General features: G+C 34.7%; 1 protein-coding gene across 1 annotated transcript in view; it reads left to right on the forward strand.

Annotated features, from left to right (window-relative positions):
* The first annotated feature begins 796 nt into the window (after positions 1-796).
* Positions 797-12207, forward strand: part of Timeout (circadian regulator timeout) — a 392876-nt gene continuing 381465 nt past the window's right edge. The window contains exons 1-11 of the mRNA XM_078180750.1: positions 797-919; positions 1193-1368; positions 1475-1628; positions 1738-1918; positions 2097-2228; positions 2292-2387; positions 2821-2984; positions 7037-7154; positions 8634-8893; positions 10050-10182; positions 10313-10467. Coding sequence (XP_078036876.1) covers positions 1275-1368; positions 1475-1628; positions 1738-1918; positions 2097-2228; positions 2292-2387; positions 2821-2984; positions 7037-7154; positions 8634-8893; positions 10050-10182; positions 10313-10467 — 1487 coding nt within the window. The 5' untranslated portion in view covers positions 797-919; positions 1193-1274. The remainder of the gene's footprint in view (positions 920-1192; positions 1369-1474; positions 1629-1737; positions 1919-2096; positions 2229-2291; positions 2388-2820; positions 2985-7036; positions 7155-8633; positions 8894-10049; positions 10183-10312; positions 10468-12207) is intronic.

Genomic DNA, 12207 nt, shown 5'->3' on the forward strand with positions numbered 1-12207 from the left:
TTTTTAAATCTTGAAAAAGTTGCAAATAAAATTACCGTGGACGACAACGTTTCAATAATATTTAACTTTGTACTTTTTATACGTGAAGCGAACAGTGTATTTGGATCAACAGTACATTTTTATTGGATTGTACTAAATGGCCGGGATCGTACTAATCAGATTTATGCCAGTTAGCGATAAAAAGTGATTGAGAATGTTTCGCATGGCTCGGCAAAATTGGACAGAGGAAATAATTAAATTCGAATAAATTCGCGGCTTGGTGAAACGCGTTCAGAGCTAGTAGGATTGCTTTATAGTTGGTTAAGGATCGATTTCGCTGTTTATTAAACCACCGTGAAGCTGTATAATACTTTTATAAAAAATAGAATTACATTCGGTTCTGTGAAACGTGAAATTAGTTTTTAAACTCTGCCTGGAACGCTAAACAATGATCGATATTGTTTAAAAGAAGGTTAAGTCGTAGATGAAACAAGGGAAACAGCATATATCCGTAAACGCAGCATTTGTACTACAATTTATAGTTATTAAGAGAAAATTACGTTACCTTATTTCCAAATTTTGAAGGCTCTCGTACAATTAAACGTTCTTGCCACATGGAAGCACTTTTAAACATATTACAATCACTCTAAACACTAAATATTAATAAAATTACGCCCCACACGTTTCAGGAAATTACACTAATTGAATACAATTACTTGGCTCTCGATTCTTCGATACAAATCGATAGCACTCTGTCGGACGATTTCAAAAACATATGTAGAGACGTAGAACTGTTTCGCGCGCTTTTCCATCACCTGTTGCGTTTGACGTTTGTTATGTGCTGTGCTTGGTTTTCTTAAAATTTGTTAAAAGTGTAGTGTTTGTTAAGTTAGAATAGTGTGATTTTGTTAAGATATCGAATCATCATCCCGCTGCGACTGTAAGTACTGCTGTTCACGTTGTTATAAATGTAATTTCAGTTTAAATCGGCCTAACCTCAATTCTTGAACATGCCGGTACGAAATTCGATGCGTACACGTGTGTGTATTTTGCGAAAAAAGCTGTGGAAAGATTAATATTATCGCGATATCTTTAGTGTCTAATTTTTAAGCAGACTTTATATATTTATAAAATGATATGAGTTTCGAAAGTCATATCACGTGGAAATAGTACAATGATGTAATAAATGTCGTTGTTATATTTGGGTTTACAGGAGACTTCATAGATATTTATTGTGACAATGTTTGTTGCATATTAAAAAATTGCATTATTGGTTATTATATAAACAAAGCACAATGACAGATTATATTACTACCGAGCTCACTGCAACTTGCAGTGCACTTGGTTATTATGATGGAAAGATGTATAAGTTAGACCCGCACAGTTTAGGTGAGATTGTTAATTATTCTATGATTTAAGATTATTTCCAGAGGATGTTGTTTAATTTAGAATAATGTTTAATATTTCTTTATTAAATTTGTTCTTTTAATTGTAGATATTATAAAGGATTTGATTAAATATTTGAGAAGGGATAGTGATGATCATGCTGTGCGTCAGTTTCTGGGTCAGACAAAGTTGCTTGAAACAGATCTTATGAAAATTTTCGTTTGTCACAGCGATAAGATTGATCTGTGGGATGTACTGTTGAGGCAAGTAATAATTTACAGTACAGCCAATGGAAATTCTATTTCTATTTACTGTATTTTGCTTATTTCTTACTTTATCACGATCATAGCAACTATCTATTCATTCAATTAGGTTGATCATAAATCTGACCAGCCCAGTTTTCTTAATTTACAATGAGGAAATACCTAAAGAAAAGACACAGCGCAGTGTGTATCAGAAACTTGTCTTTTACACGCAACAGTACAAGGTAGCATTAACCGATGACCGCATATGGACAGCATTAAGCAATCGCCTGAGTACAATTCTAAAAATTGTATGTTTACAATATATGTAAACTCGCACGTGTAGTAATGATTATGAAAGTGGTCTAAGAATTATGAATTCACTAAACACTATGAATTAGTTTACAGTTAGATCACTTTCAGAATTGTTAACACGCGTGTTCTATGAATCTAGAAACAGATTCATTTATTTATTTCCAATCACTATAGGATAGTTCAGAGAGAGGAGAAGAGAAAGAAATGATGATTGAAAGAATCCTTATCTTTATCAGAAATGTTTTACAAATTCCTCCCGATGAAAATGAAAAACGTCTTGATAATGATGCCACTATCCACGATCAGGTATAGAATGATTAAAATGCTCTGTCGTGTACATTTGAAAATTATCCTTATATATTTCTTCAGGTGTTGTTCGTTCTTAATGCTTCCGGTGTTGTCGATTTACTATTGTTCGTTGCTAGTAATCGCAGTGAACAGCAGTACCATTTACAAATACTTGAGGTACGTGGTCACTGAAAATTAATTTCGCAATAATTCTAGTTTATTATATTTTAATAGCTGCACCCTTTAAGATAAGTTGCACTGTCAGATAATTTTTTATAAAAGCAGTTTATCGAGTATTAAACATTATTTTTGGATAATATTTTATTCAAGCAGTTTAATAATTATTCGAGATTACTCTGCAACAATTTTTGATATTAAAAATTATTCTCAGACAATTTTTTATATGAGCGATGTATTTATTATTAAAGATTATTTCTAGCTAATTCTTGCTAAGGAAATTTATTGCATGAATATTGTTTATTTGCATAATTTGTGAATTAGAATTATATGTTGCGTATTAGAAACATTTAAGCTCCTGCTGTTTCTATTCTTTAATTAATTACGTCGACGTTATTGGTGTTCGCGTATACATTGTTGCAAATATTATTAGATCATTTCGTTAATGCTCGGCGATCAAAATGCCACTCAATTGGCAACTTCCGGTTTGCAACGTAACATCACCGAAAAAGCAAAAGACGAAGCGGTGCTCTTGGCCGCACGACAGAAGGAGAAGCAGGAGAAAATGCAGAAGATAAGAAAATTTGCTGCTGCTAGGTGAGTTTCAACCTTTTTGTAATACTTTCTGGCGCGTTCTCCTTCCTTACACATTTCTCCCTCATATTTTAGTATATTAAATACTTCTTAACACTTCGATAGTTTAAAACGAAGATATTTGTGTAACAAATTCGCAGATATGTTCTTCATCATGTTCTCCCACCATAAAATAAAGTAAATTAAATAATGCAGTTACACTGTACTTCTTAAATATTGTAATAATACCATTTGTTTTCTAATCTATTTTTATTTATGAGTTATAAGTTAAAAAAGAAATCGTTAATTTTTATAATAATGTAAAGGAAAAGTTATGATAACGATACGTATACTTATTAATAATAATAATACTTATTTAAATAAAGATAAACAAAGATAAAGTAAATGAAAATTATTCTTCTCGAAATACATATTCTTGTACAATGGTTCCCAAATGTATCAATCACAGTACACCCTTTGATTAAGCAAATAGATTAACAAATACAGATCATCCTGCTCGATCTATCCAATTAAATTTTGTTTAATTATATTCCTCATTTTAATTCGATTCGTTTCATTCCATATCGTCAAGATTCCCATTTGAATTTCATCTAAAAACGCAAGGGTTTCGCAGGACGCAACTGGATAATCGCAGATTTACAATTTCTCTAGCAAATCCCAGGATCACACTTGTTCGTTACACGGTATCAATTATCCAACTGTATGTGTGTGTGTGTGTGCAGTATGCACATACATTTTCTTTTGACATGTATATCATAGGGAACGCCGGGGCACATTTACACCGGGTCAACAAGTAATTTCCATTTTAATGCGGGAATGTAAATGCGAGTGCGTGGCTAGCAAAAGGAGAAACAAATGGTGATACAACGCTAGGCGTATCCTTACGGGAACTAACAATAATGTATGCGGCCGGGCGGTAGGTAGAGGGGCGGGCGGGCGAGCATTAGATGCGTAATGAATGTGACCCGGATTTTAAGTAAGTCCGCGCACATACACATACACACACCTTGGCTGCTGGATAAAGAGGGGAAAGGCTTTCACCCACTTGTACCGAAGAACGCGTGTTTCATTCTTCTGCCATGCATTATTCGAATCTTTTTGTTACCGTGCTACGGCTATATAGCACTTCCACCGGAAAGCTTTTTGCGCCACGAAAGAGGATCAAAAGCACTAAAAAGATCGAGCTTTTTGCGCCGCGTCTCGCGAACCAGTCGATAAACAACTCGATTGGAAAACGACTGCCCGGGCACGGACCAATCCGAGATTTTAACTGGGATGTTTTAAAGATGAGAGGCCAGATATTTATACTAAATTCTAATGGGAATCGTTCGTCGGAGTTGATCGCCTTTCTCGATGCTCGCAGTCGTTGATCTGCGATTTTTATACCACGTTATAAGAAGCTTGATATTTACCGTTGCTACCGCATTTTCTCTTTCAACCCTTTCCGGTCGACTGGCGACTTTAAGGTGTCGATAAGAATTATCATGCCACGTTTCAAAATAATTTTTATCAAATTGACTTGTATTAGGTTTTTATTTTTAGAATGAGGAATGTTTTGGTTGAAGTACTCTTTACTTTAATTTTAACCCCTTGCACTACGACTCTTACGTTGCCTTGATTAGGACTTATTTGTTCTCAATATTTTCCTTAATAGGACCACATAATTTTTATTTCTTGTATTGTCTTTATTTACTTCCGTTTCTAGACTTCGATAATAGACAAATTCAATTTGATTTTGATTTAGAAGAAATTAATAATATTAATTATTAATTATTATTCTGACTTATTATTACAGTGCAAGGAGTTAATTTCAGTAAAATGATGTATAGCAATTTGTATAAAGAACCACAGTACAATTTGAATACTCGCTCGAATAAAAAGAGTTTGTTAATTAATTGCTCACAGAATCACATCTCCAATTTAAATAACGTTGGAATTGTTTTAAGAGACTCGTAACAGGTAGACATATATTTGTCACGTGAAAAGGGTCTATTGTACAGTGGGACGAACCAAACTTGAGCATTTTAAGCTTACAGTGCTACCGGGGGTTCCTTGTAATTGTAGCAAAATTTATCGCACACCGGTTTTCGCAACTCTGTTGCAAGGCAATTGCAAGTATGGTACTTCTCTAATCCGTTTTAACAGTTTGAATTATGCAGTCTTAGGCTATGTTCCTGAGCGAAATTAGCGAAACGACATTTGTAGAACGATCGTAGTGCGACATTGGATAGTGAAAATGTGATTAGGTTTAAAGAGTTAAATATTGCTGTAAGAAAGAAGTTTTTGTAAATACAATTCATCATTGTTAGCAATATGATATTATAATGTAATTTAATGTTGCAGTTTCATTTCTGTTTAAAAGTAAATTCTATGTAAAGATTGTTTACACTGAACTGTAACAAAAGCAAGACTATTCAATTTTTATTAAGTTGGAAACTATGAAACGGGTGTCGCAGCTGAATACAGATTAAACAAAAACCCCTGTTTCATAGTTTCCAACCTAATAAAATATTCTGTACACATAATTCTTTGTTTTAAGCAGTGTATACTTCTTTAGAAAATATTCTTCTAATAATTACAATTTTGGAATTGTCGAAGTCTTTGATAACTATAGGGAGCAGTAAATTAATAATGTAGACGCTAATTTAGCAAATAGTATTATTATTAAATACTATTAATAATAAATACTATTATCATTAGATAGTATTATTATTAAATACTATTATCGCTAAATACTATTAATGATAAATACTATCGTGATTAAATACTTTTAACTATATTGTGCAAGCCGCACTCAGTCCCCCACGATATATCCTTCCTAATTTAACAGTTCACGAATTCCCGTAATGAATTTACCTTTGCTACATTCCCCTTCTATCCCGGGACGCTATCATCGATCGGATCTAGCTCGAGTAATTGCGTCAGCTGTTTAAAAATAATACGAAGAAGGCATCGGAAGCCCGCCCAGAGAACTGCGAAGGAAAGAAAATACGGTCTCGCCGTTTAGTAAACTGTCTGCTAGTGACATCCACCTTCTATTCCGCTGATTGGATTTTCAGAAGTCATGGATGAAATTGGATTTGAATGATCAGCTCTCATTTTTTTTTTCAATTACTAGCTACGGCATTCTTATGCATGCTGATTCATACACGCGGATTGTATGTATATGCGGAATTGCGAGCTTGATCTTTCCATCTTCAAGCTGATCTTCGTTCCGCGAGACCTTCACTTCCGAGCAAATCTTAGAGAGGGAGAAAGAGTGACAGGATAGGAAATTACATTTCGCAAATGTGTCTTCATTTCTTACCGAGCTCTATTAAATTAAATAACGTGAGATACTTATCGCAAAACAGGAGCGATTTCACGGAGCGTTTCACCTAAACGCCGTCGCTTCGATGGTTCCTCGAACCACGACGACGTCAATGTTATTGTATTAAAATTTTATATAAGAATAATAAGAGTTGTACAAGAATATTTTTCCTAACAAAATTCATTATTATGGTTATATTCAAATGAGACGTTTACCCAGATTGTCGACTTATATCGTATGTGGAGCGTTTATTTTGAAAGTGATGACTTTGAAAGTGTTCATAATGTCAAATGACGCAAATAATGTTAAATAACGTGACAAAATATTAAATAACATTAAATGGCGTTATCATAATGTCAAATAACGTTAAATAATATTAAATAATGTCAAAAAATATTAAATAACGTTAAATGACATTATCATAATGTCCATTCAAAGTCCATTTTTTCTTGTTTCGAGAAAATTAAAGGTTAACATGCAACCAATTTACTTGTTCTCCATTAGTGTTTTGTTCTTATCTGTTTTTTAATGAAACGAAATTCTATCGTTTCATTTCATGTAAAATGAATTTATCACGCGGTCACGTTTACATTAAATCAAGCATGAATTACGTGATATCTCATTTTATCAAAAATGCACTTACATCACTTCCAGAATAAACGGTCCATATAATTAAACACTGTCGAAACAATCGAGAGGATCTAATTCTGTGTAATTCAGATAATTGATTATGATTCTTTTCTAGACACTCGCATTTCGGCGGCACTTACGTGGTCCAGAACATGAAGGCGATCGGCGAGAATCCGTTGCTGTGTCACAAACCGTACCAGAAGATACAGGACTTGAATTTCGGCAAGGAGAAGGTAAAAAAAAAAAGACGACGACGGCGTGTCCGGTCTGAGTATGATCGAGGGAAACGAAGCGTCGGGCGAGAAAACGATCCATTCAATTAATCTTTGGTTTCCGAGCGGGTAGTCCTCGTTAATGAGTGAGTGGAAACGAGGCTGGCTGGATTTGAATGAAAATACGGCTGTTAATTAGGGCTATTCTCGCGTAATTAGAACCGGCTCCTTGCTTAATGGCGCTGAAGCATTTAAAACTGGGTCACCGCTTCTCTTCCGTTCCCTCCTCCTTTTCTTCTGGCTCCCTGTGCCACGCCGGCCAGAAGAGGATCCTTTTCTCCCTTATACTGTTATTACCCGTCTTCTCCGCGGAACATCCGCATTTCACCAGAGAGAAACTTTTCCTAGCTCTTCCACCCCCCCGCGTAGCTCGTTTCATTATGAACTGTCATAAATCCAGTAGGTCACATGCCTGTCGGCTAGCCGAATTGAAGTGATTACTGACTACCGTCGTATCTTTTATGAAATTCCGCCCGCCTCGAACTATCCGGGCCCTTTCCCCCACCCCATCCCCCGCTCGCTCGCGGCGTACCTTTTTGTTTCCTCGTCTGGCTTCTTCTTATGGAATCGTCGCATAAAAAGTATGACCGCCCCCCCCCCTTTTTACGGCGGCGTTGTAATATGCCGGATATTTATCCGACTCCGTTACAAGGGGCTTTTACGAGTACCGTGACGACGCCGCGCCGCGGCCGTGACTCGTATTCCTTGACAAACTCGGCATGGAAATGAAAGCCCTCTTCGCGATCCTTAATTTACGGCATTAATCATGGTTGCGGATGGTAGGGTTACCATTCTTTTTCGGAGGGAAATGGAACAATCTGTGCTACGAGCGAAATGGTGTCCAGCGACGGGGAATTGTTTCCGCGAAATCGGCTGGTTATTTCTTTGTTTCATTTGTTTGCGATTTGTTACATTTCTTACGATTTATTTGCAATATTTATACTTCTTTAATTTTAATTTCTTGTCCAGCATTGTGCAAAATTGTATTTGACATTATTGCATGAATATCGAATAGAATACAAATTTATCTATATAACAACTTACTCGAGTAAAATTATAAAAATTCTTTTTAGTAAGAAGCTATATTTTGTTCGAATAAGAATTCATTGGTAGATGAATTATTTTAAGAAATTATCTTTTGTTCCATAGTTTATTAATTAATTTCTTATATCTTAATTTTCACAGTCTACTTTTGACTAGATTTGTGCTCAAGTAAATAAACTTCCTTCGAGTACAAAAGAAGTCATTAATAACTAAATTGGAATTATTATCCGAATAATTTGACAATCTCTGTCCACATAATTTATTCCAGTGAAGAATTGTTCATACAACCTATTTAATAATACAATTCATTTAATTCGATTACAAGAAATTTTTCACTGCATTTACAATTCAATATATTTAATATATTTCCATCATTTCGATTTGATTTTACCATAGAACAAACTGGCAAAACCGAAAAACCAACGTCCCATGAGCGATCCAAGGGGCGAACGGACCTCCACGTTGAGCGTCCGATTGTTCCTGAAGGAGTTCTGCGTAGAATTTTTGAACGCGGCCTACAACTCCGTAATGAAGTACGCCAGATCATGCATCATGGGAAATCAAGTCGAACACTCGGAAGCGGGCTGCTATCTTTGGTCGCTGCGTTTCTTCATGGAGTTCAATCGCCATTACAAGTTCGAGGTGAAATATGTGAGGTAAGTTGGCACACAACTTTTCTGCTCGCTGATGGAAGGAGGCATATCGTCGCTGAATAGCTTCTGCAGGCGGCCGGGGAAGGGTAGTTTCGGAACTCGTTTTATGCATCGTCGATCTCCTTACGTTCCTGTCCGACACCGTTTTTTAACTATCGTAAAATTCAATTCTAATTCCGCGCGCGACGACGAAATGTATGCGCGACATTGATGAGAAGAAAAATAATGTTTTCGTGTCCGTCGTGCTCTTCGACGATAAAGACAATAGGAAATGTGAAAATTTCCCATGAAAATAAAATGACATTTTTTAATACTTTAAGGTTACTGTTGTTTTTTAAGGGAAATGGTTTTATTTGGTTAGGTATAGTACTAGTAAAAATTTTAATTTGATTATATATACAGATATGTTTTAAGTGAAAATGTTGGTTGATTTACCTGTAAATTTAATAATTAATATATTTCTTTCAGTTTACGATTTTTAGTTAAAGTAAATCGTCTTCAAGTTTGAATGTTGCTTTATAAAATTGTTTTATTATTGCAATAAATCCTGTGTCGTGTGAACAGTTCTCCAAAATCTAAATCTATGTATATTTTTAGATTTCAACTTTGACACAAATGGAAAAGTTATAGTGTACATCAGTCAACATGACCTTGTTAAGAAATAAAATCTAAATTTAATAAATTAGTAAATTTAATGAATTCAATGAACTAGTAAATTAGTCAATTTAGTCGATTAGTAAATATAGTAAATTAGCAAATTTAGTAAATTAGCAAATTTAGTAAATTAGTCAATTTAGTTAATTAGTAAATTAGTAAATTAGCAAATTTAATAAATTAGCAAATTTAGTAAACTAGTAAATTTATTCAATTAGCAAATACAGTAAACTAGTAAATTTAATAAATTAGCAAATTTAGTAAACTAGTAAATTTAATAAATTAGCAAATTTAGTAAACATAATTAATTTAATAAATTTAGTTTCACACGAAAAACAGACACAGTAAATCGGTCTCAATATTACAATAGCGTCTTCCCCCTTTACAATTCACTCGAGCCCTTATAAATCAAGGTATCATTGTCGCGCATTAATCAAGCGGCAGAGTTTTTCACGGAACGTTCCGCGAACTGATTTCCTTGTGACGCCGATACGTTTCTTCGCAGCGAGACAATATCGACGGAGATATTTCATTTCGTGCAAAGGCAAATGGAGCAGTATTACGAGCACATGGTGGTCGACAAAAAGAAGATACCGGTTTGGTCTCGTAGATTACATTTGGGATTAAAGGCATATCAGGTGAGAAACAAGATCGCCGGGGCGCGCGCCGCCCGTCCGCTTTGACGCGGATTCCCTGAAAGGAAATACGTTTTCTCATCTTTTTTTCTCTCTCTCATCTTTTTTTTTTCTGTCCGTCCCCTCGTTTTAGGAACTTCTGCACACCTTAACGGCGATGGATCAAAGCGCGGACCGTGGCGTTCGTGAATCCAGCAAAGTCATTAAGAGTAATGTATTTTATGTTCCGGAATATCGGGAAACGATTCTTTCCCAGCTTCTGTGCTTCGACGAGGTTAAAATGTCACGGTTCGTATACACGGTTCGAAAGGGAAACACAATTTTTTAAATATCCGAGCATGCTTGACACACATGCCCGCCCGCCGTTGCCCGCTGAAATTGCATTGTACAGTCCGAATGATTTCACCTCCGGAAAATCATTAAAACACGAGAGTGCTGGGCGTGAAAGAATTTTTGCAATCCGCGGCTGTTCAAAAATTCCCTGCTTTCACGTCGTTTCGCGAATATTTTCAGCGCGAATTGTAACTGTTAACTGGTCGCATAACATTCTACCTCTGTGTTCGGAACGAAATGCGTAAGTGCATTAAATGCATCGATATTCTAAATAGCGCATTATTTGGACGATTACTATTGTTATGACCAACGAATGTATAATATTGTTTTACGTTAATTATGAATGAATATATGATGGTGCTTTTGTGGAGATTTTACTTTTAATTTTGTACTAGTGCAGATCTATCTATTCATTACATAATTATTGTTTCGAGCTAATTACTGCACTATCTCAATGCACAGTGCTTTGTATTGTTTCCTGTATAGTTTTAGTGCAAATCGGAATTGTAACTGTTTTCATTGAAATTCTGACTTTCAGTTTGTAACGAGATGTATTGAATGCATTATTGTTGGCCTATGGCAACTAATGCATTATTTGTACAGTTGTTATTTCGTATTACAAATTGTAATTGCAACTGTTCCCATTGAAATTGTGCGTTTTATTTGATTTGATAATTAGATTATTTAATGCGCGATTATTATTGAGAATTATTAAATGCGCGATTATTATTGAGAATTATTAAATGCGCTAGTTAGGACTGTATATTATTTAAATTAAAATTATAATTAGAACCGTTTACATATAATTTAATTTTTAAATTTACACTATGCAAATTTAATTATTCTGTTATATTTAATTTATCTATTATATACAATTAGTCTATTAAATGCGTAATTATTATTGAGAATTACTGAATGCACTATTTAGAACTTTATATTAGTCAATCCTCATATTAAATTAAAGTTACAATTATGATCGTTCACATAAAATTAAAAAAATCATACTATGTAAATTTAATTAGTTTATTATATATAATTACTCTATTAAATTCGTACTATTATTGAGTGTTCTTAAATGCACTATTTAAAACTCTACATTATTCAATGTGTATATCAAAATTAAAATTGCAATTACAATAATTTAATTTCTAGATTCATATCACGATGCATAATGGATTTAATCGCATGACATATTTCACTAAAATGAACATATATTTAAACGCATGCTAAATTGCATTGAAAGAAGGATACATGATAAATTATATAAAAAATTTAAACGCATGATAAATTACAACGAACGAAAGCATACATTTTCGATTTGTTTAACCACAATAGCAATTCGTTAAAACTATATACATTTTATCTTAATTACCGATTCGGGAAAGCAGAGTTCATCGGACGCGATGCAATTTTAGCAAGCAGCAGCATAAGAACAATAAGGTAAGGCGAAAAACAGCTTGAACGCGCGTAGGCAACGTCTCGGCGAGCATTACAAAAGTTTCGTTGTTGCAGAAGTTCTTTAATCACCATTAGTGTTCGAACGACCCACTAATTAATAGGAGTCGATTCGCTGATTAAAAAGCCAAGTTATTCGGGGTAGCCTCGGCGGGCGTCATTCCGGCGCGTGCATTAGCGCAACTTGTCATTAATCAAAGACGCAGCTTAGAGTAATTAAAATTGCACGGCGAATCGCGC

Source organism: Augochlora pura, chromosome 5 (genome assembly GCF_028453695.1).
Source record: "Augochlora pura isolate Apur16 chromosome 5, APUR_v2.2.1, whole genome shotgun sequence".
In the NCBI taxonomy this organism is placed as follows: Eukaryota; Metazoa; Arthropoda; class Insecta; order Hymenoptera; family Halictidae; genus Augochlora; species Augochlora pura.